General features: G+C 43.6%; 1 protein-coding gene across 8 annotated transcripts in view; it reads left to right on the top strand.

The window, feature by feature from the left end:
* Positions 1 to 1,450: 1,450 nt before the first annotated feature.
* The window catches only part of trim9 (tripartite motif containing 9), a gene marked incomplete at its 5' end in the record, with an annotated part of 33,206 nt that continues 17,911 nt past the window's right edge, over positions 1,451 to 16,745 (top strand). For 5 of the 8 annotated variants that reach the window (XM_079286760.1, XM_079286759.1, XM_079286757.1 and 2 more), the window contains 3 exons: positions 1,451 to 2,287; positions 13,565 to 13,660; positions 14,792 to 14,914. In XM_079286760.1, the coding sequence (XP_079142886.1) occupies positions 1,451 to 2,287; positions 13,565 to 13,660; positions 14,792 to 14,914 (1,056 nt within the window). The remainder of the gene's footprint in view (positions 2,288 to 13,564; positions 13,661 to 14,791; positions 14,915 to 16,745) is intronic. The other 3 variants (XM_079286761.1, XM_079286758.1, XM_079286756.1) reach the window with 2 other exon arrangements.

Raw genomic sequence — 16,745 nt, 5'->3', positions numbered from 1 at the left:
TCACGTTGCCCTCTGTGGGTCTGAGAAAGCCTTCCGTAAAATGGGATTATTTCATTTAATTTCCCCCGTCAACAGCCTCGCTGGGAGCTCACGTTGCCATGGACGTCTCGGAGAAGACGGAGGTATTTGGCCACAGAAATGGAGAGGCTCTGGATACTGGAAGAAAGCCCTCTTTTGAGAGCTGCTGCTTTATCTTATCTCACAAGGTGTCAGTTTCCATGTTTTCAATCTCCCAGCAGTGATCTTTGCTCTTTCAGCAGCTGAGAGGAGAAGCTTTGCAAACAACAAACGAACCAAATCCTGCGAGTTTATACGGTACAGCCGCTCTGCAAAGCTGCACGGGTTCTATTATTCAGATCCTGGCTTAAGAAATCTTAAGATTGTCTGTCCTGTTTGTCAGTCAGAAAAAATCATGTGGAAAGTAATGAAGTACAGTTGCGTATCGGTACAGAAAGTATACTTTCACTTAAAAACTTTACTGCATGTTATTTTTACTACAATTTGACAACTCTATAATGCTGAAATGCAAAACATTTGTCAAATATGAAGATTTGCTGCTAATTTCTCTCTTGTATATTCTATTTAAATGTGTGATGAAGTTCATTAAGCCTGGGTTTTGATCTTGTGTTGGACATTTTTCATTATTTGTTGACATCCTATCGACAAAACAACCAACTGATAAATCAATACTGTAGGATGCTAATACAACGCGGCATTAGTTGCAACACTGCGGTGCAAGTGACTTTGCAGAGTAAGATTTGGCATAAAACATGTGATGAGCCTAAACAAAACAAACAGATGCATTGCCATGGACGAATTACCTACAAATCACTTTAATGTGTCAGTAAAAATATTAAAATATATAATCATGAGTGATTTTACTTTTCATACAGATCATCAAGATATATTATTTCTTGAGTAACAGTTTGAACTTATAACTGAATATGTTTGCATTGTTGTACATCCCACTGTTGTCTGTGGTTGTCTTCATATAACTGATATAAATGAGTTATTATATGATCACATTGTATTTATTGCCCTGCGTTGAACGGATCGTCTCGCATCTCCTTATAATCCCATAAACAACTAGGTTACATGTTCAGTAATGTAGGAAATGATATCTGTTGATCCATCTCGCTGTAAAGCGCATTAACTCCTCACTGACAGCTGAGTCATCCAATGGTTGTTCGGAATCCACCGGTTATCCAATGGCAGCCCTTTCAGAGCCGATGCTGCTCGCCTATTGGTGAAGACGCGTGTGACGGTTCAGCGCGATGCCTTTTCCTCTTGGTCAAGGTTGCACTGGCAGTGAGAATCGCAGTAGGACGCGACCGGAGCTCCGTTTACGCGCAAACAAGCAGACAGACTCATCAGCCCGACACTCTGCTGTAACTTCTCCCGCCTGCGTTCGCACGCCGCCGAGGAATCTCTCACCTCCCCGAGAGCAGCCATGGATGAGATGGAGGAAGAGTTAAAATGCCCCGTGTGCGGCTCTTTTTTCCGGGAGCCCATCATACTGCCGTGCACCCACAACATTTGCCAGGCGTGTGCCCGGAATATTCTCGTGCAGACCCCCGACGCTGAGTCCCCGCAGAGCAGCCGAGCGTCCGGATCCGGCGTCTCTGACTATGATTACTTGGATTTGGATAAAATGAGTTTGTACAGCGAGGCGGACAGTGGATACGGTTCCTATGGGGGCTTCGTCAGCACTCCGACCACCCCTTGTCAAAAATCACCGAACGGGGTGCGGGTTTTCCCCCCGTCCGCCCCGCATCCTCAACCGGAACATCACCTGCTACCGCAGCCCGGCTCTCTGCCCCCAATCCCCCGCAACTCCTGCATCACTTGCCCGCAGTGTCACCGCAGCCTCATCCTGGACGAGCGGGGGCTCCGCGGATTTCCCAAGAACCGGGTGCTGGAGGGGGTCGTGGACAGGTATCAGCAGAGCAAAGCGGCCGCTCTCAAGTGCCAGCTCTGCGAGAAGAGTCCGAAGGAGGCCACCGTGATGTGCGAGCAGTGCGACGTCTTCTACTGCGACCCGTGCCGCCTCCGGTGCCATCCTCCCCGCGGTCCCCTCGCCAAGCATCGCCTGGTGCCGCCAGCGCAGGGGCGGATAAGTCGCCGCGCGAGTCCCCGCAAAACATCCACTTGCACAGAGCACGAACTGGAGAATCTAAGCATGTACTGTGTGCAGTGTAAGATGCCCGTGTGCTATCAGTGTTTGGAGGAGGGCAAACACGGCACACATGAAGTCAAAGCTCTGGGCGCGATGTGGAAACTGCACAAGGTACGTGCGTAACAGAAAATATAACAAGCTGCAAAATCTTTATGTGCTGTTGTACGGGTGCGTCTTTTCGCTGTGTGTGTGTATATGTGTGTGCGTAGCTTTTATTCACAATGATTCATCAGCCTCTGAGCTGAGCAACAAGTCCGCATTGGAAATATTGTAGGCTGTATCTTGCCAGTTCCGCTTCGCATCCAGCAGATATACAGAGCGGTGGGGATTTATTCTCAGTCACAATGGATTTAAATGAACGCTTTACAATAAAAGTAAGTAGAAGAATTTGCCCTCCCTGACAATCCTGCATCTCACATTTCGGTCAGATTCGTGAAATACGCACGTCTCCAAATTGGGAACTCTGCTGTCTTTTGGTGCGCAACGCTGTCAGGAAGCAGCTCTATTAGACATTCTGTTCACGAGTGGAAACCCAGGAGCAGGCATCCTTTATCAACAGGAAACTGCTTCTTCTTCAAATTATGAACTGAAGTTGTGCAGGGATTCTGGCATGATTTCAGCTCTTGACCATTTGTCTCCTGAGCTTCCACACAGCAGATTCCTTCACTCTCAATATATAGATATATATACATATATATATATATATATATATACTGTATGTATATGTTCCACTCCCCCCTGTGCTCTGACAGCTCAACAGGCGCCCAGAGATCATTAGGGACGGCTAATATTGGAGCTACGCTTTAATAGGAGCCGGCAGTGAAGCACAGATGCAGCAGGCCTTCGGTGTGGATTGAGGTGCTATTTTGGAAGCCGAGTTGTTGTGGGCAGGGAGGCGTTTCAGAGAGCTGCAGTGCATCTACGCCTCTGCAGCTGCAACCCTCACCTCCACACTCCTCAGATTCCAGTGGCGAGGGAGGATGTGGAGCTGGATATAGATGCTTTTCAATACTCACACACACAGGAATGGTGATATGTAGTGATGGTGTTGCCTGGTTTCCATGAGAAAACCAGAAAATATGGTGAGTTTTTGTGCTCGAGAAACTCACACACCGTTGCCTCCCTGCAGGCGTATCAGCTGTCCTCATTGCACTCAAGATTGGTGTACTATGTCTCCAAAAACAGCCATTGAACAGACCTCCAGTGCAATCATCTCCTCTCGATGGTGTGAAGATAGCGTGTCACCTCAGATGTATGAGGCAATTGTGAAATTGATGGAAAAATCAGAGGGGGGTTGATCATTTCACTCCCATCAAATTGCCATCACTTGAGAAGTTGCCGACCCTTTCTTGTATCCAAACTGTCAAAATGGGAACATTTTTAGAAACCAATCGATGGCCCCAGTGATATTGGTGTCAACATGCAGCCTGGCGTCCTGTTTTTCGGCTTCTATCACGGCACCTGCTTATTTGTGACCTGTTATCTGAAGCTGCTGCCTGCAGAACTGGAACAGATGGCGTGGAGTTCGGAGCTGGCAGCGTTGAGGATGGGCATCTTTCAGATGCTTCGGGGTGTTCCTCACATAATTCATCAGGGGAGAAATGAAACAGTTTTCCATGTCCTACAGATACACTGTAGATACTTCAGTGTAATGCACATCGTGTAGAAACTCGGGGAAGTGGCTTCCTCTGAAATCTGATTGGTCACTACTTTCTCAGTTGCGTTGAGTTCAACTCTGATTGACATTGAAATGATCTGAAGTATAATATATATGGTTTTTTTAAGTGGGCTATCAGTCCAAAACTCGAAAATATCAGCACAAACAAGCTATGAAACAGAGAAAAGCAGCAAGTCGTCACATTTGAGAAGCTGGACCCCACAAAAAACAGTTCAAGCCTAACAAGCCTGTGTCACCTAACAAGTCCATCACACGTTTCTTTTAACATTTTATATGTATAAAAATAAAAGCCAGTGCAGCTTTAAGTTTTGGCTTTGGCCGTATGCAAAACCATATGGTATTCTGATACACATTCTCTCTCAGATATACTCATACAACCAGAAAATAAATGCACATAAACACAAACATCTTCCTTTTCCCTTCAAACTGATCAACGCTGTTGGTTGTCTGATATTGTGTCTGGGTTTCCGCATGTTTCAGCATCACTGTCTCATGTTGTTGCAGAAAGTACAACGCGAAGTAACTTGAACCTTGTTACTTTGCGAGAAAATCTTAAATCCACACCTGTAGCATTTACATTAGCGAGCAGAAAACACGCTCGCTGATATCATTTAATAAGATCTCTTCGATTTACTTCAAGGTGTTTTTTAATCTGCACCGTCATCGTCGTCGTCTTGTTTCGCTGGGACAAACTGTTCTCTCTCTCTCTCTCTCTCTCTCTCTCTCTCTCTCTCTCTCTCTCTCTCTCTCTACTCTCTCTCTCAACCATTTCTCTCTTCATGGAGACAGAGTTGAACCACCTGCCGTCATGGCAACGACATCCACTCTTGATGTTGTGCAGAGCAGCAGAGGTCTCCAAGATACCGGACCCCACGAGGGATCCATCCCAGATGCTTTAAGCTCGGGGTGTAACGGTTCACAAAATTCACGGTTTGGTACGATACAGTGGAGCCACGGTTTGGTACGTTTCGGTACAGTAGAAAACTATAAATGCCAGAGAAATGTACTTGATTTTAAAATATATTTATTCATTAAAACTAACATCATGAAGTTATTCTTTGACTTTGAACAATGATGGAACTATACCTGAGTGACTCATCTTCTGGGGTGTCTTCTTAGCAACACATAAGCATAAAAAACAAAAACTGCTCCTTAATGTCATGTAGTATTGTTACTTACATCTTGCAAAAGAGATTTTTAATCTCAATGGGACTACCTGGTTAAATAAAGGTTTTAAAAATAAATAAAAAATATATATATATATTTTTTTTCCAAACGTATTCAGTTCGTCATGCGTACCGAACCGTGAGCCTCGTACCGAACGGTTCAATACGAATACGCGTACCGTTACACCCCTACTTTAAGCCTTTCCCTCCTCCCTCTACAGTACATTTGTGTCTTAAATGAACGTGACTACAGATCATTACTCTCGCTTCATACTCAGACGTCTTCTCAACTTCTCCGCTGGCCTCGCAGGCAATAAAAACGACTGTGCTTTTATCTCTAACCCTCCCTTTTGGGCCGCGTGACCGTGTCTAAACCGCGATGGAAATCAATTTCATGTCTCCAAAGTCAATTTCAGTGACGAAAGACCAGAAGAAATCGAAGAGCTCCATCGTGTGTATCGCCCCGTACCACGTCTGCCTCTTCAGATTTGTGTCAGAGGGTTTTATGTGGCGACAGGATGTCCGTGTTAATCTCCGTAAATCACATTAAAAAGAGTCAAGGGGCATCGTCAACAGCGTTGAACCCCGACATGGCGAGTGGTCCTCGGCTCTTCACGGATGTCACTACGGAGGTCGCCCAGGACCCCGAATGCAATCTAGGTCAACCCCTGTCGCCTCAGTGTGTTTAGAGGCAATTAGAGGCGATTTATCACGTAGAAGCTTATGTACGAGATGCGTGGGTGTGCAGAAAATAAGTAGCAGATTGCAGCAGGAAATTAGCAATTTACCCACTTGCCACGAATGGAGAGATAAATCAGAGGCTGCAGAGGAGATCTGATCTCCGACATCCCTGAAAATTACAACTTCCCATTGCAGATACCAACAAACTCGCCTATACTGCCTCCGCCCAGATTTATGTAGCGAGCCGGGTAACGTCTTTTCATTTCGCTAGAAGAAGTGGTGCAACATGTGGTGCGGCGGCCAGTCGGAGTGCAGTTGTTCGGCCTTTTAGAAAGGCTCTTGCGTAGCACCAGTGGTACGTGAGCCGCCGTTTGGGCATCACTGCAGTATAAGTGATTGTGTGCAGATAAAAGACACGTTTGCTCGTTTGTTTATGACAGCAGGCTGTGATTCATTGATATGGGGATGAGGCGGAGGACAGAGGTCTGTAGAGAATGAAATTTCACAGTGGGGTCTCAAAGCCATTTGGGTTGACGCTGCTCCATTACAGGCGGTGATATTTACCCCTCGAGCTGCCATGTAAAGAGATTAGCTGTGTAAATGTTAATGAAGGAGGGAGATAAAGAAGAGGAAAATGAGAGCGGCAGAATGACCCAGAATGCCCGAAGAGAGGAAGTGAAACAGGGACCGAGCAGGAAAGAGCGGCAGAGCGATGCTGAACGTCTCCAGTTTGACGAGATACTTAACAGAATACTTCTAGTCTGAGTCATCTTGTCGTCCTGGGTCCACACAGAAAGCTTATGCACTGAAGGCATTTTTTATTTTGACATATTATATAGCTTTTTCCGGGTGGGAACACAGACCAGCTGAACATTTCAACTTGCTCCAGACGTGGAACTGGAGAGAGATAAATGCCTCAAAACTCCAATGTGCCAGTTTCCCTCTGTGGCCCGACTGGGACCGAAAGAAAGGACGTTTTCTCCTTCTTCTTCTTCTTCTTCTTCTTTTCTCGACATAAATGAGTCCAAACCAAAAGTAAGTTATCAGATTTGTAGGGTGATTTTAACACAGAATAATTCATTATGCTCAGTCACATCTGGCTGCCTTAACACAGTCAGCCCACATTAAATGAGGACATAAAGTAAGAAATCAGGCTCATCCTGAGGTCTGTGCAGCAGATGATGAGGACAGGTTACAGCCTGCAGTGACCCTGTTTTCATCATCAACATAATTATCCTCAGGATAATCATCGTCAGCGACATCGTTTGGATTTGGAGGATGAGGATAGAAATGTAGAAGAAGAACTGATGTCATTCTCCTCAGTCTGTTCTCAGCGTTTGTGACTTAAAGGCTTTACGGAGCAGAAAATCTGATTTGAGCCAAAATGATCAGAGCCGCATCTTATTGAGGTAAATGTTGTTGGGCGAGGTCAAAATCCAGGACACCACAAAGAATATTGACAGACATTTAAAAAAAAGCGTGTGTCAGATGGACGGTTAAATAATGTAGCAGAAAACTCCTGTTTCTGATTGGCTGACAGGAATCTTTTAAAAGTGCATATTGGGACACCTCAATCATTGTTACTATCTAATTTAACACTCAGCTCCCCCCTTTGTATTAGACTGCAGGTATCCAGCTACAATACTGACACAGTTACCTTACAGTTAATGATGGTTAAACAAGATATTTAGTTTTGTTTTCATAAAAGTGACCATGGTTTGAGCATGAAAATGGATTCTGAACATAATGGCTAAAAGGTGTCCACCGTGGTCATTCATTTCTTAAATTGAGGCAACTTGTCTTGTGTTTGGACATATATCGGGCTGAAATCTGTCAATAATTATATTTATTAATAGTGCGTTCCTTCTAATGTAACCTGTTCTCCACGGATTGATTTGCCTGGCCATAAAAAATACCAGCTTGTTAGCCGCTATGTAGCCTGCAGCCTCAGACCTTCAAAGCTCACACAGACACGCCTCATCCATCCACACAGGTGTTTTGACTTTTGTTGCCTGATTAGACCTCTTCTCTGAACAAACAGCGGTGGAAATATGGTGGAAAAATCAACAAATCTACTTACGACGAGGATCGCAGAAATTTAAAGTTGTAAAGCCCAAATGTTGAATCCCAAAAGTGGCAAAAACAACCATTTTTAAAGTGATGTTTCAGCCAACAGAAGAGAAAAATATAGGGAGAAATTACATTTTACAAAGCTGCCCGGACGGACGTCAAATGTTGCTGTTTCCGACCCAGAAACGTTGCTTTTACTAAATAGATGCTGTCGTCAAAGAGGAGAATAACTGACTGAATGACCTGATCTTTAAAACACCTTCCTCTCCCTCCTCCTCCCCCACAGCTACAACATAACAGTTTACAATCTCCATTTCACTCTTTCGCTGTACTTGATTGCTTCTATTTGACACATTGAGACAAGATCAACATGTACAGGCGACTAAATGATCTGCAGAAGACGCCGCCGTCGCCTGGTGAATCCAGTGCCGACAAGAATAGATCACTTCTGCCCCATATCCTGCTGTGCTGTCCCAGGTGTCCGTCAAATAAGGACTCTGTTTCTGACATGATAGAACTGTGGCAACTTTTTAATATCCTAGTTTCGTTGCCTTTCCTTATGTGTGTGTGTGTGTGGATAGTTAACGACTTCTGCATTATTGATGACGGCAGATATAAGCGATGAATAATGCACCAGCCACTTAGGTTCTGCTTGTGGAAGATGGGTTTCATGTGGGAACTTGTTAAACACGGAGGAGTATCACAATCTGGCCAAATCGTAACTCTTCCAGCGTGTTGGAGAATGTAAGAGCTTCATTTTTAACAACAGAAAGGTTCCCAAGACGGTAAATATCATCAAGTCGCCTGCTTAATATTTCAAACTGTTGTCTCTGAGGGCTGACAGTGCGTGTAAACAACCGCAACCTTTCATGTTGGAGTCTCTGGTTACTGGGGAAACACAATCAGTTATCAAGCTGTGCAAAATAACATTCATTTACATTTTATTTGATCGTAGGGTTTCGGTGTAAGTTGTGTGTTTGATGTCTTCTGTCACAAGAAGTTGACCTCGGCCTCTGTTTACGGTGTGTAACCAACAGACTGTGTACTATAGGCTACACACAGGATTAAATGAGGCTAAAGAGACTGTTGACAGAACACCAGAGAAGGTACTTAACCCTGAAGCTCTGAGAAAAGAGCAGGACACTTAAAACATTTCTCTGAGAGGTAACGCAGCTTTTTGAAAGTAGATTATGGGAACTCAAAATCGAACTTTATTCTATTCTGTTCTATCTAGACACATTTTATGTATATATATATATATATATATATATATATGTATATATATACATATATATATATATATATATATATACATATATATATATGTATATATATATATATTTATATGTGTGTGTTTTTTAATTAGCTGGAGGAGTAATGCTTTTCCTCCGCTGCGACTTTCAGAGCTTAGCAGTGACATTACACCTACCGCCCTCTTTCCTTGCACTTCCCACTTCCTGGTGGGGGCTTTCATCCAAATTGGCTCTGATGCCTCTCTGACATCCGCGCATTCCTGTGACAGATTGGTGAGTTTGCTCGGCCGCAGAGAGAGAAAATGAAACGCGCCGAATGGCCCTGAAGCCGCTTGTGAATTATTCATGACGTGCACGTGTTCCCACTCAGCTTAATTACTGAGATGATTAGTGCGCCTCCAAATAGCAGCGACATCCTAAACCCCGGCCCCCCCCCCCCCACCTCAACAAATCCTCCACAGCTCATTGCAAACATTCCAGCATCCTCTCTACGTTAATGTTGCATGATGCTTTTATTTCGACCGTCCCTGAACAAGCTTGAATGTGCTTTGCATTGATGTAAGTGTTGTTGAGCACAAACTCTGATAAGCCTCGTAATAGTTCTCATCAGTCACTCGGAAATCACTCGGAAAGCAAACATTAGCATGCTCGGCTAACTAGCTTAGCAAAGCGAGATCATACATTGGGCCTAAAGCCCAACTTTCGGCCCAATGTATAAGAGTGGTATAGTGTCTTGTGTTTTCAGTCTTACCAATTCTAAAAACACAAAATCAGTATCATAAGGAATGGATTGACTGTGTGTTTTGCTAACGTAAACTGCGGTCTTTAGCATGTCCAGATAACTAGCGTCCTCCGAAGGATGCGGCCGCTGGATTGAGTTTTCAGTCAACTGAATTGTCAGAAGCTAAATTCCGACCACTCAAAGTGCTTTAACACTACATGTCATTCACCCATTCACACCATAGACTGTATATAAGAAGTGGACGTACTCATCGTGACGTCATTCATTGGTTTGTGGACTGCTGTTTTGAATAGGGTTGGGTACCGAAAAAATATGCTCATATTTCTGAAAAATAATTGCTGAAGTTTGAAGCTGTAGTGTGTGTACAGAGTGTGTGTGTGTTTTGTATTTATATTGATTTAAGTATACTGTAAACTGTTAACAGTTAACATATTGTTCATAGTTAAAAAGTTTGACGCTGTAGTTTGAAGCAAAGTGTTTTGTATTTATTTATATTTATAGTATACTTCAAACAGTTAATATGTTGTTCAATTTGAAGAAAAAAGTATCGGTTCAGGCACCGTTTAGGCACCGGTATCGTTTTAAAAGTATCGTTTTAGCACCGGTATCGGAAAAAAACAAAACGATACCCAACCCTAGTTTTGAAGCCTTGAGTTTGGCGATTTGGCCGTCGCCATCTTTGATTATGACCATTGGTTAACCCACCCTAACGCATACTCTGCTTTATTGTAATTTCTACAGGATATTTGTTAAGTTACCGTCGATCTTATAGGCACAAATAAATATAGAATTAAATAGAAACAAAGGGCTACGTAAAATGTAAATTATGTACATAATGCTACAATATATAACATATTATATGAAGAGAACATAAGTTAATCATGCTAAATTTAGAATGAGAAGTATAAGGAATATGGGCATCAAAGATATACAACATACAACCAGTGCAAACAAGCAAACAAATGAGAATATCTTGAAATGTACAGTATAAATGCAGTATTAATGGAAGAGTAAGGAGAAGCTGGATTTTCTACCTGTGTCTGCAATCAAGAACTCATTGTTTCAAAAATGACTATGAATTTTTAGGGTTATACCTTCAATGATTATCACTGTGTTGCGTGAGAAAAGAAACTACGCCTGTCAAATCTGTCAAACTGGGAAGCTTTTGGTGTCTGTCCCATAGTGCTGTTCATCCCATTTGTTGCTGAAGTCTGTCTTTCCATATGCCGACCTTCCGGCCATGGCACTGTTGTCCCCACCAGGCAGGAAGCAGCCGTGAGCTGTGCAGAAGAAAAAAAACAGCCTCTGTTCTCATGGCACGTTTTGACCTGGTTTTGAGGACAGAGCTCTGCAGGCTCTCCGACAGACTGCGGAAAAACGCCTCCAGACAATCGAGTGCTTTTCATTTCATCTGCTCTGTCACTGCACGCATACTGACTTGTTAACTGGGCGAGGCGAAGGCAGGAGCTCCCTCGACGTCCATCGCTGTATCACAGAGAGGAAAATGAGAAAGCTGACCGAGAAAATGAACTCCAATTTAGGACAAACTGAAAGGGCAGGTGTGAGTGACTCGGCTGCTATGTAATGAAACCGCCAGAGTCTGAGGGATGACTTGAGTTTGATTTGCAGGGTCAAAACGATGAAGTGAAATGGAGACTCAGAAGTGGTCTCAACTCAGAAGGAGATGGATGCGATTTGTGTGCTTTTAAAATGTCTTCCATTCACATGTTTATCCTCTCAGGTAAAATATAGAACATGATAAAAGAATAGTGCGCCCTTTGGGGAAATACACTCATTTCTTTTCTTGCCGAGAGTTAGGTGAGAAGATAGATACCACTCTTTACTTTAAATATGAAGCCAGCAGCCAGTTAGCGTAGCTTAGCATAACGACTGGAAACAGGGGGAAACTGCTAGCCTGGCTCAAATTTGGTCGGTCAGACAAAACAAGCAATTAAAAGACATCACCCTGATCTCCGGGTGCTTGTGACAGACATTTTTCATTATTATTTTACATTTAAATGATTTGATAGTGAATACCTCATTCGCTTTAAAACCCATCTCCATAAAGGCCTATTTGCCCTCTGAAGTCTGTACATAGGCTTTTGAGATGTCTTTGTGACAAACAACCGAACGTACAGTTCATATCTTTTCATTCTTGGAGGTCTCTGGAGATGTTGAAATAAGAGTCCCAAGTTAACAAAGAGCAAGTTTCTTCCAGAAAGGTTTACATTGCAGTCTTTGCTCAGCTGTTACCGGCTCAGACCGTCCCTTGGTGCAGTAGACTCGTGTTAGCGGCAGCTGTCATGGTTTCCCAAACTCTGAGGTCAAAGGTCAGCTGTTGGCAGATTCCCATTCGACCAGCTTACGTCAGATGCCAGGAGCTGCGTTGACACAGACTTGTTTTCACAGTGTTTTTCACTGTATCAGCTAGTTCCAGGTTTTATTGCTCTCTTCCGGAGTGGGAATGATTTTTTCTGTTTTCTTTTTGCCCAAATACCCTTTTTTCCTCCCAGGAGACAATATCCTCCCCACGTTGACGGTTGTTCACTCAACCGTTCAAGGTTCCCACAGGGTCAGGCCGCGTCCTCTCGCTCCGTCACCTCTTTGTTCACACAACCTCGCTTCACATACATGAACACCCTCTTGTCTGTTCCCCGATATCCAAACAGGAGCATTTGTGTGTCATCGCACACATCCAAAGCGGTGGTATTTCCCATCACATGTACAGAGCTCTGCTCCACATGACCAGGGACTGTAATCCAATAACCATAGTCAAGGGCTTTATTGCACATAAATCGTCTTAGTTTTAGTTGGAAATGTCATTTTGTGTGTGAGAATAAAGCCGACAGTTCATTTGGTCTCAGGGGCGAAAACTTTGACTCTTCAAAATGTCAGTTTCTCAGCAGCGATGAAAAGCAGCTTTGTTTGTGAATTTGAGTTCATCCAAAACTTCAAAATTGACAAAGTCAGAGTTCGGTGATTTTCACAGCATGACGGCTGTATGTATGATGTTTATACGTCTAACATTTAACTTTAGGCCACACTGGTCTGGGAATCTGCATCTAAAATAACTTAAGCTGCTTGGAATGTCCTTCTGTGCTGCCTCCGTGTGTCTTTCCTGTCAATCGCAAAGGTCTCATTTAATAAATGTCTCCTACACATGCATGAAACAAGATGTGGGGTTTATTTAGGAGGACTTGAGTTGAGAGTTAAATCGTCAAAACTACAAAAACCTCCTTCACCACTTACAAAGCATGGGCGATTCGCGATTCATTTGCAGATTATTATGATCTTGATTGACTTATTGATGTTATTATTAATTGTTTGGTCGAAACATTGTGTGAAAAAAAGCCGAGATTACTTTCCTAAACTGGTTTTGACCAACCAGCAGTCCAAATCCCAGAGTTCTTCAGCTTACTGTCACATAAATTAAATGTATTTTTGTTTTGCAATAAATAGCAGAACTATAAGCTCATAGATATTTATTTATGACATGGAAAATCTCTTTTTCTAATTGTTTTATTCATTGGGTATAGCCAACACTTCCTGTTGGCTATATTCCTGTTGCAGTGTGTCACATAGCTTGACGAACACTGCTGCCCGTTTGAACCCTGCAGAAAGAAACGTCCACGCATGAGTAAATCTTGTCCTACTGATGACGTTTGTTCCTGAGGATTCAGCACCTATCTATGTATAATGGAGTGTTGATTTATTCTTATTTAAATGCAGTACAAACCAGTATCACTCCATCGCTGCTGCTGCTTCATCTCTAACGTCCTCTCTCTGTGCTCTCCACAGGGTCAGCTGTCTCAAGCTCTCACCGTGCTGTCGGACCGAGCCACCGAGGCCAAAGAGTTCCTGGTTCAGCTGAGAAACATGGTGCAGCACATCCAGGTACGTAAATACACACAAAGACTCGCAGGCTTTGCGCACTCTTTCTCGACCAGGAGCAATGTTACCTGTCTCTCACCCCTCCCCCCCAGTCTGATCCCAGGCTGTCCACCACGGCACGTCACTGCAGTACTCAACAGAAACAAAAAGGCTTCACGTATTATTTCACTGCCTGGAGTTTGGTCATTGTCCAGCCATCGTGCTGCATATGAGAGGTGGAAAATGACACTGTTTACATCTACAGTAGGACATCAAAGTCCTCTCTTTTACGTGCATTTAGAACACATCAACCCTTAAATTAGAGTCAGTTAAGTGGTGAATGTTTTCGTATGATCGATTCTCAAGTTGTACTAAATATATTCATGCTGAAAATGGTTTCATATGTGGACACAGACTGCCACTGTAATCAATACAGATTGCTCGATTCAATGAAACTTATGCGTCACCATATGACGCCAGCGGAGCATTCCTCGGCTGCAGGTTTCAGGTCTTTTGAAGGTGTGAGCGAGGGTATTGATTTGAGTGTACAGTCAGTGGTATCACATGTACAGTACTTAGTGTCAGCACATTATATTGACCGGGAATAGATTCACATGCTGGACAACCTTCTGCTGTGTGTGTGGAGACAAAAGCTGCACGCCGTCAGCTGTAGAGGCCGATTAGAGGAGGAAGGTGGGATTAAAAGCCCTCGCTGATTATCGGCACACACACTCAGATGCGGCTCCAGGGAAACCCGTCACGGTGGGAGATGCAGGATAGGAAAGGAGGCGAAGGAGGAGGAGCTAGTTGTGATGTGGGAAAACAAGCTCTACGAGGCATAATTGTACGTACACTACTCACTTCATGATGACTTGATCCACCCACCTCGTTCGATGACGAGCTGCTGGAGGAGACGTGTGAATGAAATCTTATTATCTCTATATATTTCAGTGTGCTGCTAATTGGATTGCCTAAGGGTTTCACTCATTTAGTATCTCCTCTGCTTTTGGTTTTGTGTACGGTATATTTTGAATTGAAAGTCCCGATATATATATATATATATATATATATATATATATATATATATATACTGTATATATATATTTCGTCTTTTCGGTGCGTTATTCTTTTCAGCCTTTGCCTGTTGTCTTGCAGGAGAACGGAGTGGAGTTTGAGGCCTGTTTGGTGGCGCAGTGCGACGCCCTCATCGACGCCCTGAACCGACGCAAGGCCCAGCTGCTGTCTCGAGTGAATAAAGAGCACGAACACAAGCTGAAGGTGAGCGGGCACGACCACACAAAGTAACATCCAGTTCATCTCAAACTGTCAGAGATGTATGGGGGTGGTGTGTCGTGGTGTAATGTGAATGTGGCTGTGTTTGCATTAAACATTTGGGAAGTGGAGCTGGATTTTCAGATCGGATAAACAGTCTGCAACCAACAACTTGGACCTGACAAAAATAGATGCGACAATATTTGGGATGAATGATGTATTTCAGACAACTGGTGGCTTCTCGATTGGTAAGAAAATCACATCAACACTGGCTCTGCTGAACTGAACTGAAACCGTTTGCTGCCCGCGAGGACGGAAATTCATTTAAATATTAATGTTAACGTTTTAAAAATGGTAAGCTGTTTTGCATTTTGAAGATTTCCTCAATGCATGTTTAAGATTCAAACGCATATTCTTTTGATTTGGAAAATATGATTTTCACCATCTTCAACACATTGAACGGGAGGACATAACTGAGAGAGGGAGTCAACAGGAGAGGAGGAGGAGGAGGAGGAGGAGGAGGGGGAGGAGGGAGAGATACATTTGTGCTGTACAGCATCCAATTTCACGCTTGGACGCTCTGTAGAATCAAGGTTTCACACGTGTAGGTGGTTTGAGAAACACAGCCTGTGCATGGCTTCATGTGAGCACGCTCATGCACTGACACATATTTTGCTTTCTTTTCTCCATGTGTGAAATATTAAGCTGTGACGCATTCTCATTTAAGTCACATTTAGTTCTCTACAAGGAGGACCGGCCCCTTTTCTTTGCGTGTTTTTAAGTTTACATTTTGTCTGTTGAGAAGTTTTATAACTGAATTGTATTCATTTTTTCTCTTTAAACATTTACAAACTGGGCGTAACATTAAAGCAACAATTACAATTGATGCAAGAAACTCTCACTTTCACGTGTTCTGTGCTCCTGGAGGGCAGAGCTGATCGTTTGAGGTCGATATCAGCAGCAGTAACACTGCGGGAGATCAGAGGAGGCACCGCCTGTTGCTCTGGAGTGCACCTCCAGTAATTGGACATGGCCGGTCAACGGGACGCTGTCTGCTTCATGAGCTCAGCATGCGGGAGTCGTCCTGCAGCCGTAATCCAACGAGACACATTTCTGTCCCGCTGCACTCCTGATGTTAATGTAGCCCTTTCTGTATTTTCCAGATGTAGCATCTCAGATATGATTTATTTACACGTGAAAAGCAGATTGTTGCATAAAACAAAATGCCAGCTATGCATCTTATACGTGTCCAATTAAGAAACGCACGAAGTGCCCTGATTAATCCTGCTGATTCAGTCGCACGACGCTCTTTTTATGTGAGGAACCCATTAAAACAAACTCAATTAATGACAATCTAAACTGCTGCGGCTGACTCGGCGTCTCCTTCCTGCTGCTCTCCTCTGGTACTGCACGCTGACGCCAAAGCCCAGTCGCCATGGGGACCGGGACGAGGTGAGCTCGTTATTTGAAAGCTGTGGAGGCGAGAGAAGTGGTCCTTAATAACGTGAGTCAGCTTCAGTTTTTGTCTCCTGCACATCAGGAGGACTGACCCGTGTGTTTGTTCAGAGAGAGACGGCAGAGGCGGAAGGTGCTTTCATGGCAGTTTGTCACACTGAGCGGTTACAAAAGCTCCTTCGCTCAAACATCTGTACAGCGGTGCTTTGCAATTTATAGCCAAGGCAAACCACCAGCAACCGTTTCTGGGGACATACTATACTGAGAACCTCCTTCACTTCAATGTGTTAATTAGAAAAAGGGCCGGTCCTCCTTGTACTCAACTAAATGTGACTTAAATGAGAATGAGTTTTTCATTTTGTCAGTGATTTATGAGGCACTT

The sequence above is a fragment of the Melanostigma gelatinosum genome (assembly GCF_949748355.1).
Source record: "Melanostigma gelatinosum genome assembly, chromosome: 16".
Classification (NCBI taxonomy): Eukaryota; Metazoa; Chordata; class Actinopteri; order Perciformes; family Zoarcidae; genus Melanostigma; species Melanostigma gelatinosum.
Note: the sequence above shows the minus strand (reverse complement) of the source record. Positions and strands in the feature narration are given on the sequence as shown.